The sequence below is a fragment of the Micromonas commoda genome, chromosome 14 (genome assembly GCF_000090985.2).
Source record: "Micromonas commoda chromosome 14, complete sequence".
NCBI classification, from domain to species: Eukaryota; Viridiplantae; Chlorophyta; class Mamiellophyceae; order Mamiellales; family Mamiellaceae; genus Micromonas; species Micromonas commoda.
This window is the reverse complement of record NC_013051.1, coordinates 388,142-415,368: the sequence shown is the minus strand read 5'-3', so window position 1 is coordinate 415,368 and position 27,227 is coordinate 388,142. Positions and strand designations below refer to the sequence as shown.

The 27,227-nt window shown below is 65.5% G+C and overlaps 15 protein-coding genes across 15 annotated transcripts; 8 read left to right on the top strand and 7 right to left on the bottom strand.

The window, feature by feature from the left end:
* The first annotated feature begins 21 nt into the window (after positions 1-21).
* MICPUN_92425 (predicted protein) lies at positions 22-1,700 on the top strand. The gene is made up of 2 exons (XM_002506127.1): positions 22-178; positions 322-1,700. Exons 1-2 carry the CDS (start codon positions 34-36, stop codon positions 1,524-1,526), a joined length of 1,350 nt encoding a protein of 449 aa, XP_002506173.1. The 5' UTR covers positions 22-33; the 3' UTR covers positions 1,527-1,700.
* Positions 1,701-1,728: 28 nt separating this feature from the next.
* Positions 1,729-2,205, bottom strand: MICPUN_64078 (predicted protein; the record flags this gene model as incomplete). The annotated part of the gene is made up of 1 exon (XM_002505918.1): positions 1,729-2,205. One exon carries the CDS (start codon positions 2,203-2,205, stop codon positions 1,729-1,731), a length of 477 nt encoding a protein of 158 aa, XP_002505964.1.
* Positions 2,206-2,534: 329 nt separating this feature from the next.
* On the top strand, positions 2,535-4,421 carry MICPUN_64077 (predicted protein; the record flags this gene model as incomplete). The annotated part of the gene is made up of 1 exon (XM_002506126.1): positions 2,535-4,421. The coding sequence occupies one exon, from the start codon at positions 2,535-2,537 to the stop codon at positions 4,419-4,421; it is 1,887 nt and encodes a 628-aa protein (XP_002506172.1).
* A 67-nt stretch (positions 4,422-4,488) lies between these two features.
* Positions 4,489-4,830, bottom strand: MICPUN_64076 (predicted protein; the record flags this gene model as incomplete). The annotated part of the gene is made up of 1 exon (XM_002505917.1): positions 4,489-4,830. The coding sequence occupies one exon, from the start codon at positions 4,828-4,830 to the stop codon at positions 4,489-4,491; it is 342 nt and encodes a 113-aa protein (XP_002505963.1).
* A 240-nt stretch (positions 4,831-5,070) lies between these two features.
* On the top strand, positions 5,071-6,144 carry MICPUN_88011 (predicted protein; the record flags this gene model as incomplete). Its single annotated transcript, XM_002506125.1, has 1 exon — positions 5,071-6,144. A coding segment is annotated over one exon (1,074 nt), but the record flags the coding sequence as incomplete, so codon positions are not given.
* A 1,508-nt stretch (positions 6,145-7,652) lies between these two features.
* Positions 7,653-8,552, bottom strand: MICPUN_64074 (predicted protein; the record flags this gene model as incomplete). The annotated part of the gene is made up of 1 exon (XM_002505916.1): positions 7,653-8,552. The coding sequence occupies one exon, from the start codon at positions 8,550-8,552 to the stop codon at positions 7,653-7,655; it is 900 nt and encodes a 299-aa protein (XP_002505962.1).
* Positions 8,553-8,778: 226 nt separating this feature from the next.
* MICPUN_64073 (predicted protein) lies at positions 8,779-10,715 on the top strand (the record flags this gene model as incomplete). Its single annotated transcript, XM_002506124.1, has 2 exons — positions 8,779-8,811; positions 8,931-10,715. The coding sequence occupies 2 exons, from the start codon at positions 8,779-8,781 to the stop codon at positions 10,713-10,715; spliced, it is 1,818 nt and encodes a 605-aa protein (XP_002506170.1).
* Positions 10,716-10,792: 77 nt separating this feature from the next.
* MICPUN_64072 (predicted protein) lies at positions 10,793-11,143 on the bottom strand (the record flags this gene model as incomplete). The annotated part of the gene is made up of 1 exon (XM_002505915.1): positions 10,793-11,143. One exon carries the CDS (start codon positions 11,141-11,143, stop codon positions 10,793-10,795), a length of 351 nt encoding a protein of 116 aa, XP_002505961.1.
* A 381-nt stretch (positions 11,144-11,524) lies between these two features.
* On the top strand, positions 11,525-12,844 carry MICPUN_64071 (predicted protein; the record flags this gene model as incomplete). The annotated part of the gene is made up of 1 exon (XM_002506123.1): positions 11,525-12,844. The coding sequence occupies one exon, from the start codon at positions 11,525-11,527 to the stop codon at positions 12,842-12,844; it is 1,320 nt and encodes a 439-aa protein (XP_002506169.1).
* Positions 12,845-14,659: 1,815 nt separating this feature from the next.
* MICPUN_64069 (predicted protein) lies at positions 14,660-16,003 on the bottom strand (the record flags this gene model as incomplete). The annotated part of the gene is made up of 1 exon (XM_002505914.1): positions 14,660-16,003. One exon carries the CDS (start codon positions 16,001-16,003, stop codon positions 14,660-14,662), a length of 1,344 nt encoding a protein of 447 aa, XP_002505960.1.
* A 118-nt stretch (positions 16,004-16,121) lies between these two features.
* Positions 16,122-18,464, top strand: MICPUN_109474 (predicted protein). The gene has a single exon (XM_002506122.1). It carries the CDS (start codon positions 16,135-16,137, stop codon positions 17,107-17,109), a length of 975 nt encoding a protein of 324 aa, XP_002506168.1. The 5' UTR covers positions 16,122-16,134; the 3' UTR covers positions 17,110-18,464.
* Positions 18,465-19,566: 1,102 nt separating this feature from the next.
* On the bottom strand, positions 19,567-20,631 carry MICPUN_69676 (predicted protein; the record flags this gene model as incomplete). The annotated part of the gene is made up of 1 exon (XM_002505913.1): positions 19,567-20,631. A coding segment is annotated over one exon (1,065 nt), but the record flags the coding sequence as incomplete, so codon positions are not given.
* Positions 20,632-20,973: 342 nt separating this feature from the next.
* On the bottom strand, positions 20,974-22,050 carry MICPUN_109473 (predicted protein). Its single transcript, XM_002505912.1, has one exon. The coding sequence runs from the start codon at positions 21,861-21,863 to the stop codon at positions 21,372-21,374; it is 492 nt and encodes a 163-aa protein (XP_002505958.1). The 5' UTR covers positions 21,864-22,050; the 3' UTR covers positions 20,974-21,371.
* Positions 22,051-23,957: 1,907 nt separating this feature from the next.
* On the top strand, positions 23,958-25,139 carry MICPUN_67619 (predicted protein; the record flags this gene model as incomplete). The annotated part of the gene is made up of 1 exon (XM_002506121.1): positions 23,958-25,139. A coding segment is annotated over one exon (1,182 nt), but the record flags the coding sequence as incomplete, so codon positions are not given.
* Positions 25,140-25,569: 430 nt separating this feature from the next.
* On the top strand, positions 25,570-27,172 carry MICPUN_64064 (predicted protein; the record flags this gene model as incomplete). The annotated part of the gene is made up of 2 exons (XM_002506120.1): positions 25,570-25,614; positions 25,796-27,172. The coding sequence occupies 2 exons, from the start codon at positions 25,570-25,572 to the stop codon at positions 27,170-27,172; spliced, it is 1,422 nt and encodes a 473-aa protein (XP_002506166.1).
* Positions 27,173-27,227: the final 55 nt, after the last annotated feature.

The window sequence follows — 27,227 nt, the reverse complement described above, 5'->3', positions numbered from 1 at the left end:
GGCCGCGGGCAGAACGAGCAGCGCACGATCACGATGACGCGCTCCCGGATCCTGGCGACGCTGGTCGCGCTCCTGGCGTTGGCCGGGACCGCATCCGCGCGCATCCAGGTCGAACCCGTCGAACGCGATGGCCGAGATCTCATCCCCATCGCCATGGACTTCGGCTTCGAGCAAGGAGGTGGGTGCCGCGGAAAAGATACCGCCTGGGAAATTCCCCCCACCGCCGCGTAATTCCCTCCCGCGATCACCGAGATCCGACGCAGCCCGCTAGACCGACCGCCCTCTTACGCGTTCGCCCGCCCCCCCCCAACCGACGCGCAGGCTCCATCGAGATCAGCATCAAGCACCCGGTGCACCTGTTCACCGTCGAGGGCGCTGACCCGGTCGACAAGACCCGCTACGGATTCTTCATCACCGCGTCCAAGGCTGACACCGCGCTGGAGAACGACATCGCCAAGGGCGGGTGCCTCCTCGACGACCTCGATCACACCCTCGTGCTCTTCACCTTCGAGGACATGCAGTCGCATCTCTCCAAGGACGGCGACGAGTACAAGTTCTCCTACACCATCGCCGAGGGTAAGGCTGGCGAGTACTCTCTCTACTACACCAAGTGCGTGCCCAACTCTGCCGTTTCGTTCACGATCACCGTGGATCTGTACAACACCTTGCCGAACGGCGACAAGGACTACCTGAGCGCGGGGGAGAAACCCTTGCCCACGATGTACATGTTCGCCTTCTTCACCTTCGCCGCGGCGGCGGTGGTGTGGGCGTGGGTGCTCTTCAACGCCAAGCAGACGCAGCCCGGCAGCGTCAAGAGGATCCACTGGCTCATGCTCCTGCTCGTGTGCGTCAAGTCGCTGAGCGTGCTGAGCAAGTCGTTCATGTACCACGTGATCCGCGTGCACGGCGACCCCGACGGATGGAACGTCGCGTTCTACATCTTCTCCGCGGCGAAGGGCCTGATGTTCTTCACCATCGTCGTCCTCATCGGGACCGGCTGGAGCTTCCTCAAGCCGTTCCTCAACGAGCGCGAGAAGCAGATGCTGATGCTCGTGATCCCTCTGCAGGTGTTCGCCAACATCGCGGCGGACATCGTCGACGCCGACGGCCCCGCGCTCGCGGGCTGGCTGGAGTGGCGCGACCTCTTCCACCTCCTCGACATCGTCTGCTGCTGCGCGATCCTCTTCCCAATCGTGTGGAGCATCAAGCACCTGCGAGAGGCTGCCATGACTGACGGCAAGAAGGTTCGCAACATGAACAAGCTCATCCTCTTCAGGCAGTTCTACGTCATGGTGGTCGCGTACATCTACTTCACCAGGATCATAGTGTTCCTGTTGAAGTCCACGGCGGCGTATAACCTCACGTGGCTCGCCGATTTCGCGGCCGAGGCGGCGACGCTCGCATTTTACCTCACCACCGGGTACATGTTCAGGCCGGTGGTGGATAATCCGTACCTGCACCTGAACGAGGACGAGCTGGACTTGGAGGAGATCGAGATGCGCGTGGAGGAGGGCAGGAGCCTGTGATGATTCATCGGGAGCCTCGATCGCGACGAGAAGTCCTCGGATCCGACCGGGTTTGGGGAGGGGTACTCGGGTTTGGGGAGATTGTTTTTTTTGCTAGGATTAGGATGATGGGCGAGAGGGGGCGCCCGCGCGTCCCTTCTGCCGCGTGACAATGACACCACAGCGCGGTGCGCTACACGATTTACTCTTCGATTACACGGCATTAGTCGAACTTGCGGATGTTTGCGCTCTGTTCCACTATAGACGAGATTTGGCCTTCGGTGAACCGATCCTCCCCAGCCTCGTTCTTAGCCCCCAACGAGGGGATCAGCGTGAGCGCCTCGTGCGCATCCTGCGGCTGGAGGTTGCTGAACGCCGCGCGCTCGAACTCGTGCATGTTCGTGGCGGCGGTGGTCTGTTCGTCGTACAGCTCGCGGAGCATCTGCGTCTGCTCCGGGGTCCTCACCGTGCTGAATCGTCGGGTGTACTCGAGGGTTTTCTGGAACGTGCGCGTCTGCGTCGTCGACGTCTCCACGCCGTCGTTCTCGTCGTCGTTGATCTTCGACTCCTGGATGATCCGGACCTCGTCCATGGAGAGGCATCCGTTGAACTTGTCCCCCCGGTCGAGGTCGCCGAACTTTAGCGCGGTCACGTCGTCCTCCTCCACCGCCTTCTGGTAGCATCCCGCGGGACCCGCCATCTTCTTCGCCCCGGTGGTGGTGATCCGCAGTTCCTCCCCGCTTGCGTCTCACCCGGCGCGGTCGACGGATCCGATCGCCGCGGTGTGCGCGTGCGGCGGCGCGTGGACCTACTCCGCGAGGCGAAGGTGCGTGCGTGCGTCCCGAACCGCGGCGCGCGGACGGAGTGTGCGCGCCCGAGGGTTCACGGAGGGTTCACGAATTGATCGCCACTGGGAGTCGAGCCCAGGTCTCCACGGCGGCCGACCGAGCCTGCCAATTCCTCGTTCCCGAGCTTCCACTGCGAAGCGCGGCCGAGGGCGCGCGCCGCGGTCGGGGTTCGGGTTTCTTCATGGGCGATGCGCGGGGGGACGACAGGGACCGGAGGAGGCGCCGGAGCCGGAGTCGAGGCCGCGACGGCGACGATCGCGACGGGCGGGACAAGGAGTCGTCGCGGAGTCGCGCGCGGACGAGGTCGAAGAAGATCGAGGGTGCGTCCAGATCCCGCAGCAAGGAGCGGCGCAAGGGCGGAGGACGCGACAGGGAACGCGACAAGGACAGGCGGAGGCGCCGGGGTCGCTCGGACTCGCGCGAGAAGAAGCGCCGGCGCAGGAGGCGCCGCTCCTCCTCCTCGTCATCGTCGTCGTCCTCCTCCTCGTCGTCATCATCGTCGTCGTCGTCGTCGTCGTCTGCCGACGCGAGGCGGAGGAGGAAGGACGCGTCGAACGACGACAAAACCCGCGAAGAAACCCGCGCGAAGCTCCTCGCCACCGTCACCGCGCTCGACGCCAAGGTCGGGGACCTTCCCGGCACCAAGCACTCGCACCAAGCACCGACCGACCCAAACAACCCACCCCTCGTCGACGACGGCAAGGCTGGATACATCGTCTCCGCGGATGGATCGCACATGACGTTCTTCGGAGGCAGAGGCGGGTCGGAGGGCGCGGGGTTCGGCCTGAGGGGGACCGCGGGCGGGGACGCCGCGGACGCCGTTCGCGAAGAGGCCAAGGGCAAGAGGGGGATGAACGCCGCGATGGTCGACGCGCTCCTCCTGCACAATAAGGTGAGGTGGCGCGACGATACCAAACCGGCGCGCCGCGTGCACATCGGCAACGTCAACGCGGGAGTTAAGGCGGAGGAGTTCGCGCGGGTGCTCGAGACGCGCATCAGGACGCTCAGCCCCGAGGCGGTGCCGTGGCACTACCCGCTGGACAAAAGAGGGCGCGTGGACGAGCGCAGGGCGCCGGGGACGAGGGTCATCGAGCACCTCTACCTCAACGACAAGGGATTCGGCTTTTTGGAGACGACGGCGCTGGAGGACGTGCCCGCGATTCTCGCCCTCAACGGCGTTCGCGTCAACGGCGGCGTCACGCGTTTTCGACGTCCCAAGGACTACGACCCGGACAATAACCCGCTGGTCCGCGACGGTTCGTATCGCGACGTGTTCCAAAGGGTTTTCACCGCGGTGTTGTCGGACGAAGTCGTGGATTCTCCGACGAAGGTTTTCGTCGGCGGCGTCGAACCGAGGGCGCTGACGAAGCTGGACCTCCTCGAGATCGTCTCGTCCTTCGGCGCGCTCACAGCGTTTCGATGCGAGACGGACGGCGCGGGTCTGTGCCGCGGCTTCGCGTGGATGGAGTACGCAGAGGGCGAGTCGGTTGCGGCGAAGGCGGTTGCCGGATTGAGCGGGTACCAGCTGAGGGGTAAGCCGATCGCGGCGGCGCTGGCGACGCCGCGCGCCGAAGCTGCGAGAACGCGTGGGGAACGGAGGTACACGTACGAGGTACCGCCCGAGGTGGAGCCGCTGCTGAAGCCCCCGCAGAGGGTTTTGGCGTTTTCGAACGTCCTTGTTCGAGGGGGCTCGAGGGAGGACCGAGCGGCGGCGACGGAGGATACCCTCGCCGAGTGCGACGGGTTCGGCAACGTCCTCTCGACGCACGTCGTCGACGGGGGTGCCGAGGGTGCCGAGGGTGCCGAAGAGCTGGACGCGGTTCGCGACTGCCTGTTCGTGGAGTTTGCTAGGGTGGAGACGGCGACGATCGCGGCGCACGCGTTCCATCGCAGGGAATACGACGGTCGCGTCGTCGAGTGTCGGTTCTTTCCGTTGACGGAGTACCAGCGGATGTTCGGAAAGGGTTTCCCGCCCAGGACGGTGGAGGAGAAGCAGGCGGCGGCGTTGAAGATGATGGACTATTTGGCGGGCACCGCGGGGTCCGGGACCGGCAGGCTGGCGGCGTAGAGACGGGGAGACGTAGAGAAGGGGAGACGAGAGACAGAGGGGAACGGCGGAGAACGAGGCGACGTTTTTAATCACAACCGGCGTTGTCGAAGAAGAAGTCGTGGACCGCTTCGAGGATCTCGCCACCGGTTCTTCTCTCCTTTATCATGCGCCTTATCAGGCGGTCGGTGTCCGCGATGCGTGTGCGCACCGGGTCCGGCGACAGCGCAGCCTCCCATCGTTGGTACGCCATCATCTCCTGCTCCTCGCGACGTCCCCGGAGCGAGTCTTTTTCTTCGGTGGATGCGAGGCGAGCCTTGAGGGTCTCGTTCTCATCCTTCGCCGACTTGAGCGCGTCGTTCTCCAGCTGCAGGGACCGAAGCCTCTCCTCGAGGTAGGCGATTATCGTGCCGTCCCGTTCGTTGACCATGTCGACGGCGGCGAATCGACGCGAAGCGAAGCGAGCGAGCGAGCGAGCGAGCGGGCGGGCGGGCGAGGTTGGTTTCGGCGCGCGTTACTTTGCAACAACGACGACGAAAACGTCCGCGACCCTTCGCCTCCCGCGACTCGAGCCTCGTCGGACCTCGTCATAACTCCCCAAGGGTCGACCTCTTCATCGTCGCGCGCGTTCCTTCCGCGGCGGGCACACCGAGGGACGCACGCCGAGGGCATGCACGGCGTCGAGATCACCCCCGAGCTCATCCGCGAGCTGCAGCTCGACCGCGACTCCGAGCGCGACGATCCGAACGCGCCGCCGCCCGTCAAGCTCGACGTCCTCGAGTGCCTCGGACGCACCGAGACGCCCTTGTTCGCGGCGCTGGAGCGCTGCCGCGTCGCCGCTCGGTCCGTCGGGGAACGGCCGTCCGTCGAGCTCGGCGAGGAGTGGGACGAGTTCCTCCGCGGATGCGCCTTCTCCCTCGACGACAAGGTGGTGGTCGTGACGGGCGCCAGCCGGGGCATCGGCGAGTCCATCGCCGTTCGCCTGGCGCAGAGGGGCGCGAACGTCGCGCTGCTCGCCACGTCCTGGACCCCCAACTCGACCCTCCCGGGGACCATCGGCGAAGCTTGGGAGCGGTGCCGCAAAGTTCGTAAAGATGAAGACTGCGTCATCGGCGTCCGGTGCGACATCACCGACCCGGGGCAGGTGGACTTCGCGTTGAACCAGATCGTCAAGAAGTGGGGCCGCGTCGACGTCGTGATCAACAACGCGTCCACGCACTGGCCAAAGACCGTCGCAGAGACGGACAGGCGCCGATACGACAAGATGATGAACGTCAACGTCAAGGGCGCGTTCAACGTCACCACCGCGTGCATGCCGTGGCTGCGACTGGCGCACAACGCGCACGTCCTCACCATCGCGCCGGCGCCGCTCCCCGACAACGCGTGGCTCGAACCCCACGCGTGTTACACAGCGTCAAAGGTGGGAATGAGCCTACTGTCCATCGCGCTCGAGGCGCGTTGGAGGGACGCAGGCGTTGCGTTCAACACGCTGTGGCCGAGACACGCGGTTGCGACCGCCGCGACGAGCTTCATCGGCGGTGACAGACTGGTGAGGGCGAGTCGAACCCCGGCTATCGTCGCCGACGCCGCGTTTCGAATCGTCGTGTCACCGGCGAACTTTCTCTCCGGACGCGCCTTTTCCGATCGAGACGTGCTTCGATCGTGCGGGATCACCGACTTTGCGCCGTACAACGTCGACCCGGACCTGTCGCACGAGCCGGTGAGCGACTTTTTCGTCGCACAGGCGTCGCCGTCGCCCGAGTTTGCGAACCCGGCCGAGTTTGCGAGATTTCCCGACGACGAAAAAGAAGAAGGCGACTCTGATGAGCCCACGAAACGGCGAAATGGCGTCATCCTCGTCCTGTGCGACGAGGACTGCGACTTCGCGCGCCCCGTCTGCGCCGCGCTCCTCCGCGACGGGCACAGGGTCGTCCTCCTCGCGCACGTTCGCGACGACGTCAACGACCTGCACGCGCGTCGCGCGTTCAACGACGACGCCATTCGCCGAGCCATCGCGTCATCCGCGGCGGCCCAATCGGATCCCGCCGCGTCGTCCAAGACGGCCCAATCGGACCCCGCCATGTCGCGCCGCGTCGATCCGTTACGAAACGTCGCGGTCAAGCACGCCGACCTCTCCGACGCGGACGCCCTCGCGTCGCTGGTCCAGGAGTGCGTCGGCAAGTTCTTCGCGGTCGACGCCGTCGTCAACTTACTGTACACCGAGGTCAACACCGGGTACGTTCCCGGCCACGCCGACCACCGACCGGGTCGCGTGTACGGCGAGCCCATCGACGAGGAGCTCGACGTGAAACTCCGCGCGTCGTTCCTCCTCATCGGCGCCGCGCTGGCGCACGTCGCCAAGTCGGGGAACGGCCCGAGGCGGATCGTGTGCCGGTGCGCTCCCCCGTCGCACGCCGACGTTCCGGCGGATCACGACGGCGGCGCGATAGACGATTACCTCGGCGACGTGGTCAACGACGTTCGGGAGGCGCTTCAGGGGTACCACGTCTTAGGGTTCGCGTCCGAGTTTGCGTCGGCGACGCCCAACCCCGTGGCCGTCAACGGCCTGTGCTTCGACGCGAGCGACGCGGTCCCGCCGCGGACCGTTCAGTTCGGTTTGTTTGGTTCGGTTCGGACAGTTTGTTCGGTCCGCGAGAAGAAGATCGGCGAGTTCGCCGACGCCGTCGCGGCGCTGCTGGCCATGACACCAGCGGAACGAGACGAGCACGAGGGCAAGGAGGAGCGCGCGGGAAGGATCGCGCGCGGCACGTTCTGGCGCGTCAGGGACGTCTTAGCGGCTTATCGGTCCGAGTTCGAGACAAAGTCTTCCGATGAGACGAGGTCCGAGACCAAGGCTCCGTTTGACGGAGCTCCCGACCGGGCCAACGTCCGCCGCGACTACACGCCGCGCGACTACGTCTTCCCCGAGAACGACAGGGACCTGATGCACCTGATCACCCGGTACGAGCACCCCGCGCACAACATGACGAAGCAGAGCGTGAAGGAGAGCGGGTGGAAGGCGCTCATCCGAGACGAAGGTCCGCCGGAGCCCCCCGGGTGGGTCGTGCCGCGAGATCCGAACCCGTCCGTCTGGGTCACCGGCGAGAAGTTGCCCGATGCGCTTGACGTTCTGCGTTGATGACGAGTACACGCGACGAGACGAACGCCGAGAAACGAAGCCACGCGACACTACGTGACGCGACGCTAACGTCCGTTCCTACTTTTACTAGATGAACATTGCTCCTAAAGTTTTCACTTCGCCTTCATCTGCTGCTCGAGCACGGAAATCTTCTCCCGGAGCTGCTTCTCCCGCACCGCGTACTCCGCCTCCAGCGCGGCGCGCTCCTGCGCCAGCGCCGTCTTCACCGCGTGCTCCACCGCGTCCGCGAGCGTCGCCGGCTTGCGCCTCGCGTATTCCTCCTCCTCCGCTTTCCGTTTTGCATCCTCCTCCTCGATGAGACGAAGCCGTTCCGCCTCCTCCGCTTCCTTCGCCGCCTCTTCCGCGGCGACCCTCGCCGCCTCCGCCTCTTCCGCCTCCTTGGCGAGACGTTCCTCGTTCGCCTGCTCCGTGAGAAAGTCCGGCAGAGGCCGCGCGGGAAACGCCACTTCCACGCGCTTGAACGTCTCGTGCTTATCCATCTCCTGTTCCTCGCTCCACACGAAACGCCACAGGGAGAAGTGCTGGAAGAACCCCTTGGCGAAGTAGTCGGACACCGCCCTGACGTCGGTGACGGAGAACTGGCCGCCCTCCCTGTCGGGCTCCGCGGCCACCTTTGGGAGGATGGTGGACTGGAACAGCGACTCGGCGTCCGCGAAGACGAAGCTCGGCCCGGGTTCGACGGCGCACGCGTCCAGCATCGCCTGGCCCACCTCGTGCACCGCCACGGTCTGCGCCGGGGTGAGCCCCGCGTCCCTGGCGAAGTCGAGCGCGTTGAAGATGAAGTCCACGCGCGACCCGACGCGCGCGTCGGTGGTCCGATCGCGCAGCTCGAGAGCTTCGGCGAGCGCGTCGGCGGCGACGTCGGGGTCGGGATTGGCGTCGAGATTTTCGTAAAAGGCGGCGAGGATCTCGGGGGTGAGGGGCGGGCGCGGGGGCGGCGGCGTTGGGGCGGCGTCGCCGTCCGCGGGCGGGGCCGGGTCCTCCTCCGCCATCGCGCGCGACCGTCCCTCGGAAAGCGCGTCTCGCTCGGGAGGTTGTGACGGAGCGGCGTCGGCGTCGCTCGGTCAAATTCCATCGATCGTTCCGTTGCCAAAACGGGGCGTTCAATCGCAGCGACAGGAGTCGAGACGCAGTCGCGGCTGCGTCGAGTTGTCTCGCCTGGGACCGGTCGAGGCGGGCGTCCGCACTCGTCCCCCGCCACCGTCGCTCGATATCGCGATGTCGCTCCAGTCCGTCAAGGACAAGAGCAAGGTGCGCGTCAGTCCCGTGCCCCGTCGCAACCTCGCGCCCCGCCCGACCGCGCGCGCCGCTCCCCTCGACCCCCGAACTGAACCGCGGTGCCCAATTTCGCATCCCGCCAGGCTCGCGAGGAGACGGCGCGGCGAGCGGAGGACCGCAAACGCTCCGTCCTCGTCCTCGCGCGGCGGTTCCTCCTCGAGAATAACATGCCGGACAGCGCCCGCGCGCTGGAGCGCGAGGGCGGCGTCTCGTCCACCACCTTCGACGCCGCCGACAACGCGTCGCTGCCCGGCGTCATCGCCGAGTGGGAGACGGTTCACGAGGAGCGCTTCGGGTTCAGGCCCAAGATGACGCGCGGGTGCGACGACACGAAGCCCGGGACCTCCGCCGCCGCGCTCGCCGCGGCGAGAGGTAAGGCGGGCGCCAAGGCGGGCGCCGAGCGAAGGGCCGCGCGCATCGCCGCGGAGCGCGAAGCATCCCGCGTCACTCACTACGCATCGACGTCGGATGAGAGCCGTCATCGCGCCGTCGACGGCGGTGACGCGTCATCATCATCCGCATCCGCCGCCACCGGGGACGTCCTCCCACCCGACTTCGACCTACCACCCGGGCACCCGCTGCTCCGCCGGTACGCGACCGACGGCGTCGCGAAACCGGTGGGGGGAACGACGCTGTCCGACGCGATGGACTACGTTAAAAAGGTAGATGCGGTGCGAAGGGGTGAGCCTCCGCCGGCGGGCACCGAGCACCTGGGCCGCGAGCACAGCGAGTCGCGACTGGCGCCCGGCGGCTACCGGGGGTTCATGAACGGCGGCGCGGGTGGACACGGACAGCGGCGGAGGGAGAACGGGGACGAGAACGGGGACGAGGACGATGCGAACGACGCGAACGATGAGAGCGACGGGGAGGCGTGGGAGGAACGGCAGAGGGTGCTCAAGCCGCCGCCGTCCTTCTCCGGCAGCGTCGAGCTTCGCGACCTCGCGCGGACGATCTCGCGGGACATATACACGTCGAACCCCGACGTGCGCTTCCGGGACGTGAGCGGCCTGGACGAGGCCAAACGTCTGCTGAGAGAGGCGGTGGTCATGCCGGTGAAGTTTCCCCAGTTTTTCCACGGCTTGCTCCGGCCGTGGCGCGGCATCCTCCTGTACGGACCCCCGGGCACGGGCAAGACGATGCTCGCCAAGGCCGTCGCCACCGAGTGCGGCACCACCTTCTTCAACATAAGCGCGTCGAGCGTCGTGAGCAAGTGGCGGGGCGACAGCGAGAAGCTGGTGCGCGTGCTGTTCGAGCTCGCCAGGCACCACGCGCCGAGCACGATATTCATGGACGAGCTCGACGCCGTCATGAGTTCGCGCGACGGGGGAGGCGTTCACTCGGGCGGCGGCGACCACGAGAGCTCCCGGCGGCTCAAGACCGAGCTTCTCGTGCAACTCGACGGCCTGAACAGGGACGAGGGCGAGCTGGTGTTCCTCCTCGCCGCGACCAACTTACCGTGGGAGTTGGACCCGGCCATGTTGCGAAGGCTGGAGAAGCGGATCCTGGTGGGTTTGCCGTCGGAGGCGGCGAGGGCGCGGATGATGGAGCGGTACCTCGCGCCGCACGCCGTGGCCGCGGACGTGAGCCTCCGCGACCTCGCGGCCGGGACGGACGGGTACAGCGGCGCGGACGTCATGCTGCTGTGCAAGGAGAGCGCGATGCGGCCGCTGCGCAGGTTGATGGATCGGTTGATGACAACCGAAGACTCTGACGAGCCGTCGGTGGCATCGACGGATGACGACGGGGCGGAGGTGAGCGTCGGGGAGATCACGAGGGACGACGTCGCCGGCGCGCTCGCCGCGACGCGGCCGACGCAGACGGATGCGCACGCGAGGCGGTACGAGGAGTGGACGCGGTCCTTCGGCGCCGTGCTCTGAACGTAGCGAGGGCGGCGTGGTTAGTCTACAAACAAGGCTTCTTTCGTGCGAATATTTCACGCGTCCGGCACGCGTCGTCAGTACAGCTGTTTGCCTTCGAGCCTGAGTCCCCGCCTGGCGACCTTCTTCTTCGCCTTGACCTCCTTCCTGTCCGCGTGCGCGATGCCCCGCGCGATGGCCTTGTTCTTGCGCTTGGTCACGCCCCTCAGCACGGTCCGTTTCTTCAGCTTGGCGAGACCCGCGGTGAGCGCCCTGTGTTGCGTCGGCGCCGCCGCATTTGCGTTCGCGTCCGCGCCCTCGGTGTCCTCCGCCATCGCCGTTATCGCCGAACCGGTGAGCCATCCGCCGTCGTCGCCGCCGCCGGACGGCGCGGCGACCGTCATCGGCTCATCGTCTCCCTTCTTGCTCCTTCGTCGGCTCTTACCCATGGCGCGCCCCGGTCCAGTGGGTGCCGCAATTTTCCGAGAGTCTTCGAAACGCGCGTTGCATGCTGCAACGCGCCAAGCGCCGATCACCTGGGAAATGCCAAAACAGTCGACGAGAGTAGACCGTTTGGCGGAGAGCCACAACGAACGCGCGCTCACACGCGCGATACGATGCCTCCGATGGACGAGGCGAGGCGCGCGCGGCTCCAGGCCAAGCTGGACGCGGAGACTCTCAAGGGGACCCTCGCGAACAAGGTCCGCGCGCGCCCCGACCCGCGCGTCGTCTCCCAGTCTTCGTCCGCCCCCCAGCCGGGGTAGACGAAAAACTAAATTTGGAAATGCCTAATCCGTTTCACCCCCCGAACCCATCCGTCACAGGTGAAGATGTCGTCCAAGTCCGCCGCGAAGACCCGTACCATGGTGCTGGACACCCACGACGCGAACATGTTCGTCACCGGCGACAAACCCGCGCTGCCCGCGCCGCGGTCCTCGCGAGGCTCCCAATCCGTCACGGTCAACTCAACCGCGCGGTCGTCCCGCGCCGCCTCGACCCGAGCGCGCGCGCCGCCTCCCAAGTACGCCGCCTCCCTCACCGGCCTGCCCTCCGAGGGCGGCGTCACTCGCAAGGTTGGCGAGCAGTCCAACAGGGACTGGGCGATCATGTCGCGCTTCGAGATGGAAGTGTACGCGAGGCAGCAGGCGGAGATCAAAGCGCAGGAGCGGCGAGCCGTCGTCGCGCAACGACGCGAGCTCGACCAGCAGATGTCCCTCATCGAGCGCAAGAAGCAACGCGCCAAGGAGGAGAAAGCCGCGATGGCCGCCACGGTCGCCGCGGACGTGGAGCGGTTCAAGCGGGAGGAGGAGGCGAAGCGGGAGCGTCAACGAAGCGCCAACGAGGCGGTTCGCGCCGAGCAATCCGCAATCATGGCCGCGGTGGAGAGTCGGAGGCTCGAGGCGGAGGCGGCGAAACGCGCGGAAGAGGAGGCGGCGCTCGTCGAGATCACGCGGCAGCTCGAGCAGGAGCGGCTCGAGAAGGCGGCCAAGGTTGAGAAGCTCAAGAAGGACGCCGCGGTGACAATGGCTTTTAACCGTGAGCAGGACGCGATCAAGGCCAGGGCGCTCCGGGCCGAGGCGGAGGAGGATGCGCGGAAGCAGGCGGAATACGACGCCCTCCTCGAAGCCCAGGAGCGCCAACGCGCCGCCGCGCTCGAGGAGTTCCACGCCAAGATCGCTGCGCGCGCGGGCAAGGCTGGCGAGGCGGCCACCGCGGCGAGGGAGATTAAGGAACGCGAGGAACGCGACCGGAACCTCCGGATCCAGCGCGAGAAGGACGCCGCGCAGGCGCAGAAGGACGCGCTCGCCGCGGCGAAGCGACGCGAGGCGACGTCCGCGCAGCTGGAGATGCTTGAGCTGCAGCTCGCGATGAAGGCTGAGGAGCGCCAACGGCGACGGGAGGAAGGGGAGCGGTTCGCGAGGGAGACGGCGAATCAGATTGCGGCGGCGGAGTCAGCGGACCGAGCCGCGGCGGCGGAGCGACGAGCGAAAGCGGTGGCCAATCGGCTCGCGCTGGAGGCGCAGATGACGGAGAAGTCGGAGCGCGCGAAGCTGGCGCACGACGACTTCATGGACGAGACGGAGCTCCGGATGAACACCGCCATCTTGACCCAGGCTCGCGCGGTTGTCCTGAACGGCGAAGAGTTTTGAGAGGTTCGTGCGCGGCGTCGGCTCGCGCGCCCGGCGAGGGCGGCGTGTTGATGATGGCGTGGGTCGCCGGGAGAGGCGCGGCGCGCGCGCGGGTCGCGGGAAGCGATATCCGCGCGCGTCGAGCGCGCGACTGCGAAAGGGACAGCTAGCCGTGGTTTGTTCAAATTTCGTCCTCAGATCTGAGATCTTTTTCTAGGTTTGGCGGCCCCGAGTACCAGTAGTGCCACACTCGACGACGCGACCATGACCATGAATCGATCCCAAACCCGAAGCCCCCGGCTCGAGGTCGATGTAAGCGTCGCCTCGCTCATCGTCGCGCGCTTACCCGATATCCGCGACAGACTCGCGCTCGCGTGCGTTTCCAAGGTGTGGAGGCTGGCCGCTGGGTCTCCTGGCTGCTGGGAGCTCCACAACGACTCGCTCGTCGTCGAAGGAGCGCTCGCGGAGAAGTTGCCCATCGGTGGTGCTGGTGTACCAGCCACCAATACACGCATTTGGCAGCTGATACACTATGCAGGTCGTGGGATAATAACGTTAGAGATCCACAGCTCCGGCCTGAGGTCCCTGACCTTCTCGACCGCTGACACACAATATCTCGTTGACGGCAGTTATTGGGGCAAAGTTGCCAAAAGACCTTCATACTTACATGGGATGCCCTCCATCGCGGACGTATCCCGCGTAGCAAAGTACATGTATGGTCTTGCTCCTCATTTTTCCATCGGATGTCACTTGCGGACGCACTTGCAAGTCCTTGACCTCCGCGGTTGCAAAATGTTGCCCGTGCTTAACGAAGTAGCGTCTTTTCTGGAAGACATCGCACAGATCCACACGCGCCCCAAGGAGCAACGTCTCGATCGCCTCATGCTCGGTGGCTGCGACCTCAGCGGTTTGTCCAATTCCCATCTGACCGGTCTCTGGCAATACGTTCGGCACGAGCCTGACGTTGAAAAGTCATTGCAAGCTCCCTTCGATCTCTGCCCGTGCACAGTCTGCCGTCGTGTCATAGGTGAGGGCGCTCAGTGCAAGGGTTGCAAACACCCTTACTGCCTGTCCTGTCCCAACACCGCCGAGTTCGAAATGTTGTGCGACTTTTGCGACCAAGACTTTTTGTGTGGTCGCTCGGCATGCCCCGGGGGGGATTCATACATGTCTTGCGACTATTGCGACCTGGAGTTTTGCAAAGGGTGTTCCCAGAAAGAAGAAGTCCCGGGAATTCTCGTCTGCGCCGGCTCCGATGCTACCGAGGGTTGCTGGATGTGTATGTGCGAAAACTGCGATGCGAACCAAAACGAAGTGGGTTTCATCGGGTGCGACGAATGTGAAGGCTTTTGGTGCGATTCTTGTGGCTTATCCCCGGAACTTTATTTTTGTGAGAAGATAGGTTGCACCAGAGTCGTCTGTGCAGACTGCGGCAACTACTTCTTCTGCTGTCATTGCGATGAAGTCCACTGCGGAGAATGCGGGTGGTACTGCGAATGCTGCGATAGTGATTTCTGCCTCGCGTGCCATGAGAAGCATCACAAATGCGAGGAAATGTACGAGTACATCCCACCTTCATCACAAAATTCGGCAGGTGAATACAAAGACCGAAGACCGGGAGACCGACGAACAAAATGGGTGACCGACGAAGAACAGTGATGCACCTCCATAAACAGACGAGTCCCCTTCTTGATATTGAAGGGCAGTCTATGAAACGTCTCCGTCGCGCGTCCATCCTCATCTGCTCCGGGCGGGCCCGTCCCCCCGCCGCCACAGCCCTCGCGAGCGTCCCTCCCCGTCTCGCCGTCGCTCCGCGAGCTTTTCGCGACCCTCTTCTCACGGCGCGGCGGGCATCTTGGATCCCGGGAGTCCCTCCGCCACCGGATCAATCGCCGCCGCGTTCTGCTGATCCAGCGGCATACTCCTCTGGCTCCCCCCCGTCGTCGGCCTGCTACCACCGCCACCGCCGCTGGACCCGCCCGCCGCCCGCCTCCTCTTCTCGAGCTCCGCCTCGAGCGCGAGCGTGTCCAGCGTCGACAACTCCGGCTTTTTGTACGTCCCCGGTAGTCCCCGCGGCGTGGCGGCGCGACCGGCGACCCTCGGGCCCATGTTCGACACCCGCGGTGAGCCGTTGGTCGGGGGTCTGGACGACGGCGACCGCGTCGCGGTGTACGTCGCGGGGTCCGCCACGGCGAGGTCGAGCATGTCTTGAACGAATCGCGAATCCACCGAAGCGCCCGTCCCCGGCCGGGACGATCGACCGGCCCGGATCGGCTCGGGATCCGGCACGCGCGGGGGGGCGCCGTCCCCTTCGGTGAGCTCCCCGTGGCACGCGAAGTCGCACACGAGCTCGGCGAATCGCAAGAAATCCTCGACGTAGAGCCAGTGATCTTCGCGTTCAAAGACGACGACGGTGGACGCGGCGATGAGCCGCCCGCACTCTTTCACGCCCTCCAGCGGGAAGATCTGCGACCGTCCCCCGGCGAGGACCAGGCACGGGACGCGCACGCGTCGGAGGTACGGGCGCCAGTCGATGGCGGTGTGGTCCGCCATGATCTGCCCCAAACCTTCCGGGTGCGCCTTGAGCGTCTCCGCGATGAGCAGTCGCTCGTGCGCGGGATCGATCTCGGTGCTGAGGCACGATCGCGCGTTGCCCTTGGCGAACCCGACGTAATCGTACTTGAGGAGCTCCTGGAGCCTGGTGAGGGACGCGATGTCGTAGCAGCCGCGGCTGCCGAGCTCCCAGTCCGGCGCGCGGTTCTGCAGCGGCGCCTGATCCACGAACACCCCGCACTTCACGCGCCCCTCGCCGAAGAGCGCGAGGTAGCTCCAGATTATCGCGCACCCCATGGACGTGCCCACCAGGGTGACGTTGTCCAGCTCGAGGTGATCGAGCAGGTCCCGGAGATCCGCGGCGAACCGAGAGATCATGTACCCGAACGACGGCTTCTCGGATTCGCCGTGGCCGCGCAGGTCGTACCTCACCACCATGGGGGGCCGATTCCGCCCCGCGAGGATGTGCGAGAAGGAGTTGTCGAAGTAGTGCATGGAGCCGCTCCAGCCGTGGACGAGCACGATCGGGGAGTCGCCGGTGTTGGCCTTGCCGAAGCCGACGCCCGCGTACTCATACGCGAGGCGGACGCCGTCGTTGGTCAGGAACGTTCCGCGCTGCCTCTCCATCGTGCGCGCTGAGTGGCGAATTGCGTCCGGAATTGGATTCCCTTTTTTTTGACGAGGCCAGATCTTCGTGCACGCCGGCGACAGGGCACCCCTCCATCGAAGATCTCGTCAGAGCCACGCGCGCGGCGGCGATGTTGCGCGCGGCGGCGCTTCGCGCGCTCTCCGGCGCGCTCGCGTCGACGTCCGCGAGGAGCGGCGCGATGCGATCGTTCGCGACCTGCGGAGCCTCCCGCGCGACCGGCGGGCGGCCCGGCGACGACGACGGGCACGATCCTTTCGGAGACTGCACGTCGAGCGGGTGGGAGGGCACCGAGGGCGCGGACGCCGACGCCGACGCCGCCGGGGGATCCACCGCTCGGACCCACCCGACGACGCACGACGACGGTTGGGAGGCCAACTTCGAGGACCTCATGGCCATGGAGGACTCCTACGGAAGCGGCGTCGAGGATCTCAGCACCGCCGCCATGGAGATGGCAAACGCGCGCATGGCTGAGCAGAAGCGCCTGCAGGAGGAGATGCGCCGTCTCAGGGGGATTCAACCGGGAGACAGGGTCCGCGTGCGGGTCAGGCACGGAGCGCCGTACCCGGATCCCATCAAGCGGTACCACTACACGTCGCCGTTCGGGGGAGCGGGACTGGGCCACGATCCGTCGGCGCGCGGCAAGGGCGCAACCGCAGCCGACGCCGACGACAACCACGATGCGCCGGGCGGCGGCGACGATGAGGGCGGCCAAAGGGAATCGTCAAAGGGAATCGCGTCCAAAGGCGACGCCGCGACGGGGACGACGACAAAGGGCGACGCCGCGCGGCGGTGGAAGATCGTGGTGGAGATTGGCTACGTCGTGTGCACGCGCGGGGACAGGGTCGGGGTGAAACGGAACGGACACCCCGAAGACACCGAGACGTCTTTCCCCACGTACCCGAAGTCGTGGGTTGAGGTGCTCAACGTGGGAGAGATGTGGGACATCAAGACGGGCCCGCGGAACCTCGGCGCGTTCGCGAGCGAGGAGGATTACGCGCAGGCGCAGGCGGCGTGGGCGGAGGCGACGAACTTTGGAAACGACGCGGGCGCTCCGTCGGGCCGAGCCAAAGCCGCCGAGCGATGACGTTAGTTAGCGACGGTATTTTTGGTGGTATTTAGCACCACGAAGCGATGACACTTAGAACGTCCTCGTTCGTGCTCGTTCCTACGCGCGGTCCCTGCGTTCAGCCTCCGGCGTGTCCTCCGCCGCGTGAAGCTCCCTGTACCAGTCCCTCTTCGCCGGTATCGTCCCGCCGCCGCCCAGAGCCGGGTGACCTCCTCCGAAGATGGTGGGCTCGGGTCTGGGCGCCGGTTGCCGAACCGGCTCGGGGGTGCTCTCGTAGATCCTCAGGTCCGCGCCCGTCGCCGTCGCCGCCGCCGCCGCGCCGCCGCCGCCAAAGTCTCGCGGCTGACGTCGAGTCCCCCTGTCCTTCTCGCGATCCTTCTCGCGATCCTTCTTCTCCTTCTTCTCCTTTTTCCGTCGCTCGCGGTCGTTTCTACGAACGTCCACCACGTTCGTCGGCTCCACCCGGTTCTTCCCAATCGGCGACAGCAAAACGCGCGACGGGGAGACGAACGAGGTCGACGATCCATCGCGCGGCGACGCCCGCCCCGATCCGTTCGTCGATCCATCGCGCGGCGACGCCGGAACCGAATCCGCGGGCGACCGCGTGTCCACCGTCGCGTCACCGTCGAAGAGTTTCACCCCCCGCACGCCCTCCTCGATCGCCGCCGAACCGGCCGCGCCCTCCTGCACCACCGAAGTTGGCTTCGAGCTCGGCGCCTCGGGGGACTGCGCGGGGGTGATCCTGGGGGAGTCCGCGGTGCCCTTCCGCGCTTTCCGGAACATCCGCCGGAACGCCGCGTTGATGATTCCCTTGTGCCGGCGCCTGTCGTCGCCCTCGTCGGCGTACGCGTCGTCGTCGAAGGATTCCCGATACGGATCCTCGTCGTACGGGTAGAACGTTCCGCCGTCCGAGTATTCCCCGTCTTCGCGATACTCCTCCTCCCCGTCATCCTCCGTGTACCCCCCTTCGTCGTATTCTTCCCCATCTTCTCCCTCTTCTTCTTCCTCCCCGGAGCTCAGGACGGACTCGCCTGAACCCGATCCCTCGTCCCCCTCGGGTATGGTCCCGCCGCCGACGCCCTCGCACAGCTCGTCGGACAACACCCCGACTCCCCCGTCGTCGTCGCCACCACCCCCGTCGAACGCCCGGTTACGTCCCGTCACCAGCGACGGCGGCTCGATCTCCCTCGCCATCCGTCGCCGCCGGCCGAGCGCCGCCGCCGCCGCCGCCGAAGCCGAAGCGGCATCCGCGCCCGCGCCGCCGTCCTGCTGCAGGTACACGTCGAAGACGATCTTACCACCCTCGAGCTCCGCCAGGATCGGTGCCGTCACGATGGGGCACGCGTGCGACCGCTCGTACCGCAACGTCGCCGACGCGCCCCCCATCGTCGACCCGCCGCCAGCGCCTGACCCGGACCTGAACCCCCGAAACATCGCGGATCCGCGACTCTCGTTGACGGCGACGACGGGTACGGGGGGCGTGGCGTGAACCGCGCCCCATCCCGCGCCCAACCCCGCGCAGTGGTACCGCACGCGGAGCGTCGCGGTGACCTGGCCGGTGCCCGGTCGCTCGTTGACGTCCGCGGTGGTGGGACGCTCGATGAACCCCGCCTGCGCGGCGGTCCGGGGCAGTCCGGTGGCTCGCTTAATCTTGACGAGGAAATGGAGCGGCTTGCCGACGAGTTCCGACGGGTCGTCGACCGCGTCTGATTCCTTCAGCGGCGTCCCGGCGCGGTCGCAGGGCACGGCGGACACCTCGAGCGTGCCCCGACGCTCGCCGTCCGGGCCGACGATCGCCGGGTACGACGTCTCGGTGTCCAGAAGGTACGCGAGGGGTTCGGTGAGCAACTCCGCGGTGCCCAGCTTGCGCATCTCCCGCGACGCCTCCGCGAGCGCGCTCGCCTCCACCGCCTGCGCAGCCTCGCCCGTGAACAGCTCGCCCTCGTTCCACTGCGCGAACACCTCGCGCCACTCATCCAGACGCCTCGCGAGCGCGTCCTTGGTCCACGTGCTCCTCCGCCCCGTGTCGATCCACGTGACGTCCGTCGCAACCTCGAGCGCGTGATCTCGCGACGCCGCCACGTCATCACTCTTCCCCCCGCGGCTCGCCTGGCTCTTCTTGTCGCCACGGGCCCGTATCTGCAGCGCCGCGGACTGCGCATCCACGAGCGTGGGCTGAAACGTCACCCCGACGTCGAACTCGGCGCACAGCATGTTGGCCTCGTTGGCGAGCAAGATGACGGACTCGAGGTCGCGTTGGAGCTCGGCGGACATGCCCGACATGGACGCGATGCCCCCGGCGGCGTCGCGGACGCTGGCCACCTCCCTCGCGACGCGCTCGCGCCTCGCGGCGTCGATGTCGACGCTCATCTGATCGCGGGTGTGCGCGAGTTTGTCCGCCCACGGAATCGCCGACTGCGGTCGGACGGAATCGTCGAACAAGGGGTTGTCGGTGACTAGGTTTTGTTTTTTGCGGTTGACGACGGCGCTGCTGACGATGTGCCGCGCCCTGTCCGCGTAGCGCAGCGTCGACAGCGTCTCCTCGTAGTTGACCGCGGCGGGTGACAGCGCGGCGATCATGACCGTCCGAGAGTTGCCGCCGAGCGAGTCCTTCAGCAGCAGCGTCAGCGTGGAATCACGGTACGGGATCTGCTTCGTCGAGCTCCCTTTCCCCGAGCTTCGCTCCGCCAGCGCGGCTATGCAGTTACCCAGCGCGGAGAGCGACTTGTTGATCGCGGCGCCCTCCTTCAGGCGCGTGCCGCTCGACCCCGCCGCGTCCGACCGCTCCGAACCCGCGAGGTCCACCAGCGATATCCGACTCGAAACCTCGACGCCGTCGCTTTCCCACCGCCGAACCCTCAACTCGACGATGGTGTGCGCCCTCGACGACCCGGCGTTCATGTTCGTCGCCGCCACCGTCCTCGCCGCCGCCCCGCGCGCCATGAGCGCCTCCACCTCGTCGTAGTCCCTCACCGCGCACGGCGTCAGACCCTCCACGTACGATCCGACGGTTGGATGCGTCCGGACCTTCAGACCCGCCGCTTCCGACGTCTCGAACGGGTTGGCGTTCGTCGCGACGTCCAGCAGGTCCCTCACGCGCTCGTTGTAGATCTCGATCATGGTCACCTCCACCTGGGCCTTTTGTCCGCGGGTTTTGTCAAGCCGCGCGAAGATCTCGCGGCACGCCTTGGGCACGATGCCCTCCGTGGCGGCGTCGCCGCAGCCAACCATGGAATACGACTTACCGCTGCCCGTCTGTCCGTAGGCGAACAGGCACACGTTGTACCCGCGCCACGCGTTCTCCAGGACGTCCGCGCCCACGCTGTCGAAGACGTCCTGCTGGGACGCGAACGGCGGGTCCGTGGACGACGGGTCGTGCGACCAGAAGGAGTAATCGAACGTGAACGTCTTCTCGTCGCCGGTGACGGGGTTGACGATGGTCGTGGTCTTGTCGGCCATGCGGAGGACGCACGGAGAGCCGAGCTGCTTCTCGCGGGCGTTGAACGGTCGGCATCGCACCGCGACGCGAACGTTGCCGCCGCCGCCGCCGCCTGGGAGATGGGACGGGGACGAGGAGGGAGACGCGAGGCGTGAGTGGGCACTTTGTCGTTTGATTTGATTTGCAATCGCGCGGTGGGGGGGGCGGCGAGGACGCGCGGGTCCGCGGGTTCGGGCGCACCTTCCGCGTTACCGTCCGCCATCGCGAACAACCGCGGGTGCGAGGCGTTGAAACGCGGCCTCGACCCTCCGCCTCACCCGGCTCGGGCGGTCCCGACGCGTCGCGGGCACTGGTCCTTCCGAGAAAAAAGGCGCGTGGGTGGTGAAAGCCAGATGCCAAAACTCCGACCGGACAGCTGCGAGAGACTTTTGAACTCCTCAGTCGGTCACTACGTGCGCAGTTGTACATATTACAAGTCGGCGCGCGAGCACGCGCGCCCCGTCGTTAGTATTCGAATATTCAACTCTTCCGAGCAATGCGTCGTTCGTCGACGCAGGTCCAGTCGAGTCGAATCCCTCTCCGTTCCCTCGGTATCCCCGGTGGTATCCCCGGGACGCTTTCGTCCCGACATAATACTGAAGCCGCCCCGGCGTCTAACCGACGAACCACCCGCACGCGCTGGCGCTAATACGATGCGCGGACGCGCGCGCCGACGTTCGCCGGTCCCTCGTCCCCTTCCCTTTCGCCCCACGTCGATGACCCCGAGCGCTCTTTGCGGCTTTGGCGACGAGACCCCGAGTCTGTCGGCGGTTTTTCAAAACCAAAAAAAAACCAAACCGGGTCACTCGGCTCCGTTGGCGTCCACCACGATGGCCGGGGTGGCGATCCTGTCCGGCGGCTGCTGACTCAGCGCGCTCGGCGTGTCCGGCTCGAGGAACCCCGTCTGTCGCATGAACGCGTTCCTCGCCTTCAACGCCGCCCTGCCCTTGAGCGTGTGCCCGCGGCCGTCGATCATCGACCCGGTCCCGGCGCCGCCGTAGCCAAAGCCACGCATCGGATCGTGTTGGTGCGCATCCATCAAGCCGCCGCCGGCGTGGTGCGAGTACGTGCTGGCGTATATGTGCGGCGGCACGAACCCGGGCTCGTGCCCCGGCATCGACGCCGGGACCTGGAGACTGACGCCGTGGACGTTTGGATGGTTGAGCGCGGTGGAGATGCCGCCGTGTACGCGCGAGGGGTCAAAGGTTTCGTGCGCCGAGTCTGTTGGGGAATTTCCACTCGGGCCCTTTCCGCGTTCGATCGGTCGCGGCAGGGACGTGCCGAGGTGCGGCATGGACGAGGCGATCTTGTCCAGGCGCCTGCGCGTGACGTGTCGGTGGATGAGAAGGTGAGTGGTGAGCGGTTCGACGGGTCGGGTGGACGGGTGTGGGATCGGGACGAGCGCGTGGAGCGCGCGCGGGTCTTGTCGGTCGTCGGCTGCGAGATCCACGTGGACGGAAAGAGGTTCCTCACCTCATGGCCTCCCCCCTGTCCTCAACCTCCACCTCCACCTCGACGTCTACCTCCTCCGAGTCCGACGAGCTCGGATCTCGTTCGTCGCTGTCGTGCGAACGCATCGTGTCGAAGATCTCGTCCTCGCCGAACTCCTCGTCGTCGCGGGGCGGCGCGACCGACGGACGCCGCGTGGTCTCCATGTCGCCGCGACCGCTCGATGCTGTTATTTCTCCTGCGCCGCGGACTGGCGCTCGGCGCGGGCGTCCGTCGCCCTTCGCGGCCCTTCGCGAGTATCGCCCCGCCCCGCCGGGAACCGATGAACTCCCCGTGCGAACCGCGCGGATCGATTCGCGATTCGAAGAGGTCCTCCGGGCGCGTCTTCTGGCGCGCGACCGCGTGTGCGAGTTTGGGTGGGTGAGGGCACCTGTCATTATTCGTTGTGGCATTTTTCCGCGGTCGAGGGCGCTGGCGAGAGGACTGGTTGGGAGAGTTCCGAAATGCGCGGGACGACAATTATGTGGGGAATTTTCGCGATTTGCATAGACAGCCAGTCTGCTTTTTTTGCCGTCCGAGTCAGCGCGATGCGGAAAATCTGAAAATTAGAACTCAATCCGATTCGCCCCCGATTCTATCCGATCGAAGCGTTGGCGCAGGGCTCAACGGTCGGGGCGATCGTCGGTGGAGTCGCTCGAGTTGAAAGCGAGGTGGGTCGAAATTTGGAATCTTTGACCGAGGATTTGAAAGATAATTTCAAAAAAATGGCGCGGTATATGTTTCCAGATTCGACGAAGATCCTCAATCCTAGTTCAGAACGTTACTACCGGTGAACACCGGTTGGCACGGTTTCCGATCGAAGGCAACAACCTATCTGACTGAATAGTCAGTTGTCCGTCATAAATGACGCCATAGTTTAGTGGTTAGAATCCCACGTTGTGGCCGTGGAGACCTGGGCTCGACTCCCAGTGGCGTCAAAATTCTTTTTTTATTTCTGAGGACATAGGACGACGCCTCGCGTCGTCAGCTACGTCCTCGCAAAGTTTCACATCGATCCGAGCAGCGTGGAGGCGTCGGGGGGGCTTGAGGGCGAGCATCGATGCTTGCCAAAAAAACTTTTGCAAAAAAACAACATTTCCTGAGGACACGTTGAGCACTGATTCTCGTGGAATGATTTTGCCTCTGCCATCATTTTCCTAATTCAATTCATTTTCGTATGGCTATCAGTCACGTCACCTCTACCCGTCGCTCATCATTTTTTGAGCGAAGATGTCGCCTCTTCCGAGGAAACTTTCTTGACAACGACCCGTCGTAGAGCAGACGTCACAACCCAGCCGCGCGTTGCGGTACGTATCGCCGCGGGATGGCCGATCAGAACGCCAGCCTCGGCAATCTTCCCGTCGAGCTCCAGGCGCTCGTCCTGTCCCACATCGAACACGTCAAAACACGACAGATACTGGCGTTGTTGTTCAGCAGGTCGACGTTCCAGGAGGAGGCTTTTTCCCTGCCCTGGGCTTTGCCGCGGACTTTCGACTTTGAGGGGGTCGCGGGCGATGATATCGCCGACCACCTTGTTCGTCTGCTGGATGACGGTCGTGTGCGGTCGCTGGGGAAGGAGCGCGCGTTGGAGCTCATAGGGGTGTACAGCGACCGCCTCTGCGGGTACGCCTGCGGACGAAACTTCGAGGTTCTGAAGTGGGCTCACAACGAGCTCGACCTTCCGTGGGCGCCGTATCCTTGGCGGCCGTATCCTCCTGGGCGCGTGAGCGACGACGTCCTCGTGCTACGCGTCCTACGCGAGATAGCATCCTGGGACGCGGTTGAGAATGGGTTCTGGCCGGAGGACCAAGCGGCGGAGGAGTGGTACAGGGTGACAGTGGAAAACGGCCGAGTGGTGGAGCTTGAGTTGGGAGAGTGTGGGCTGACCGGAGCGGTGCCGGCGGAGGTTGGGCGTCTGGGTGCGTTGAGGACAATGAACCTCGGCGTCAATCAGCTGACGAGCCTGCCGGCGGAGATCGGACAGCTCACGTCGCTGAGGGAGTTGGGGCTCGAAGGCAATGAGCTGACGAGCGTGCCGGCGGAGATCGGGCAGCTCACGGCGCTGGTGGAGCTGAAACTCGAAGACAACATGCTGACGGAGTTGCCGGCGGAGATCGGGCAGCTCAAGTCGCTGGTGGAGTTGAAACTCGAAGGCAATGAGCTGACGAGCATGCCGGCGGAGATCGGGCAGCTCGCGTCACTGGTGGTGTCGAACCTCAATTACAATCAGCTGACGGAGTTGCCGGCGGAGATCGGGCAGCTCAAGTCGCTGAGGGAGTTGAACCTCAGCAACAATCATCTGACGATCCTGCCGGCGGAGATCGGGCAGCTCACGTCGCTGGTGGAGTTGAAACTCGAAGGCAATGAGCTGACGAGCGTGCCGGCGGAGATCGGGCAGCTCGCGTCACTGGTGGAGTTGAAACTCGAAGACAACATGCTGACGGAGTTGCCGGCGGAGATCGGGCAGCTCAAGTCGCTGGTGGAGTTGAAACTCGAAGGCAATGAGCTGACGAGCATGCCGGCGGAGATCGGGCAGCTCACGTCACTGGTGGTGTCGAACCTCAATTACAATCAGCTGACGGAGTTGCCGGCGGAGATTGGGCAGCTCAAGTCGCTGAGGGAGTTGAACCTCAGCAACAATCAGCTGACGAGCCTGCCGGCGGAGATCGGGCAGCTCAAGTCGCTGGTGGAGTTGAAACTCGAAGACAACATGCTGACGGAGTTGCCGGCGGAGATCGGGCAGCTCAAGTCGCTGGTGGAGTTGAACCTCTACAACAATAGGCTGACGAGCGTGCCGGCGGAGATTGGGCAGCTCACGTCGCTGGTGGAGTTGAAACTCGAAGACAACATGCTGACGGAGTTGCCGGCGGAGATCGGGCAGCTCAAGTCGCTGAGGGAGTTGAAACTCTGGAACAATAGGCTGACGAGCGTGCCGGCGGAGATCGGGCAGCTCACGTCGCTGACGGAGTTGGACCTCAGGTGCAATGAGCTGACGAGCGTGCCGGCGGAGATCGGGCAGCTCACGTCGCTGACGGAGTTGGTCCTCCACAAAAATCAGCTGACGAGCTTGCCGGCGGAGATCGGGCAGCTCACTTCGCTGAGGTGGTTGTGGCTCAACGACAATCAGCTGACGAGTGTGTCGGCTGCGATACGCGAGCTCAGAGCGGCGGGCTGCGATGTGCGCATTGACGATGGCGTGACGGTGGACGAGTGATTGCGGCACTTCTCAACGTGGGCGTGTTGTACGATTGGAGATTGTAATACGATGTGAACCAAGCCTCGGCGGTCGTTCCTCCTCGCAGCGGCGTACAACGGACGGCTTTGAACATGGTCCAGCAGCGATGTCTAGGATGTGAACCAAATACTGAAGCGCAGGGTGTGGAGGTGGTCCTTGTAAAACTTGGAAGGTGGATTTTTTTTCCAACTGAACCACGTGAGAGAGGAGAGGGAACCAGAGGGAACCTTTGCCGTTCCCAGTTTCACTTTTGGCCCACGCTTTTGGCCCTGCGGAGATGCCTTACAACAACGCGGGCGAGCTCGCGTCCGAGGTCGCACAGGTGAGCGCAGCCCAGAGTCCGCGGTGGGCTCGGCATCGGGTTGAGGGCTACTTCGAGGGCGCACCGTCGTCAACCCCGAGATAAAATTTAACTCCCACGCGTCCGATGCCCCCACGACGTAGTGCCGCCCAGCCCCTCTTCCGCTGACCCATCCCCGCTCCCCGTCATCGCCATCCGACAGACGTTCCTCGGCGCGCTGGACACCTCGCTGACGCGCACGTGGCGCGAGGAGGAGCGCCGATGGCGCGGCGAAGACCGAGAGTGGCGCGCGCAGGACATGGAATTCCGCGTCGAGGAGCGCGACTGGTGGCACCTCGAGCACCTGTGGCGGCAGGAGAACCGCAAGTGGCGACGCGAGGACATCGAGCAGCGCATCCTCGAGAACGCGCGATGGGTCTGGCTGCGCCACGCGGAGAAGAACCGCCGAGACGTTGAGGAAAAGTCGGAGCAGCTCAAATCAATCTCAAACCTCTCCGCGCTCATCGGCGGCTTCGCCGTCGTCGCATTCGTCGAGCTCCAGTTCTCAGATCCAAACGAGACCCCGGAACGGAACGAGGGCCTGATCGTGGCGTACGCCGCCACCACTGCGCTCGTCGTCGCGCTCATGCTCAACTCCATGGTCCTCTGCTCGTTCATGTTATGCTCAATCCTTCGCAACGGCAAGACGTATGTCAGCGACGAGGAAGAGGCGGACTACCTCTTCAGGTGCAGGCGGTTCGCGCACGAGTTCAAACTCGGCGACGCACCGCCGAGACCCCACAGGAGCTTCGAGCGGCACTGGGAGACGCGGTGCGAGGACGACTGGAGGCACGCCTTTCGCATGTTCACCTGCGGCGTCCCCGTTTTTCTCGTCAACGTCTCGTGCATGTCGTGGCTCAAGTTTCACTACTCGCCGCTCGCGTCGTGGACCGTCACCGCGATCGCCGCCGTCGCCTCGCTCGGGTGGCTACACACGCAGAACAACTGGGGGTTCCACATCGCCAAGTCGCAGGCGGGGGTGGGTCGGGACGGCGTGGGCGCGACGAGCGTGGGCGCGGCGACGCACACCCCGGCGGGGATGCCGTTCGACTGGCACTACCGCGAGAACGGGGCCGGGGGCGGCGCGAGGGGCGCGGAGTCATCGCGCGCGGACGCGCAGCGCGGGACCGGGGGGGCGAGGTCGCGGGGTCCGCGGGGAGGGACCGGCGCGGGGCGCGCGGGGGGCGCGGGGACCGCGGAGGAGGTTGTCGACGTCGTGGTCGAGAACGGTTCCGCTCCTTCTTCTCCTCCTCCTCCTCCTCCTCCTCCTCCTCCCGCGGTTCGAACGACGCGCGCGGTCGACCTCGGGGCGGATGACGCCGGCGTCACGGAGGGTGCGTTCACGCGCAGGACGAGTCCCAGGGCGAGGGATCTGGCGGCGGGCGCGAAAGCGGGCGCGGGCGGCGGCGAAGCAGTCGGGAGAAACTTGTCGAGCGGCGGGACGGGCGGCGGAGGGGACGGGGAGGAGGAGGACGCGGGGGATCCGTTCGAGGACGCGGCGGCGGAGCTGATGCGGCGGGCGGGGGACCGAGAGGCGTAGCGTCGCGTTCGTCGTTTTAGTTCGCGGAGGTTCGAGGGATGGGTCGTTTCGTGTT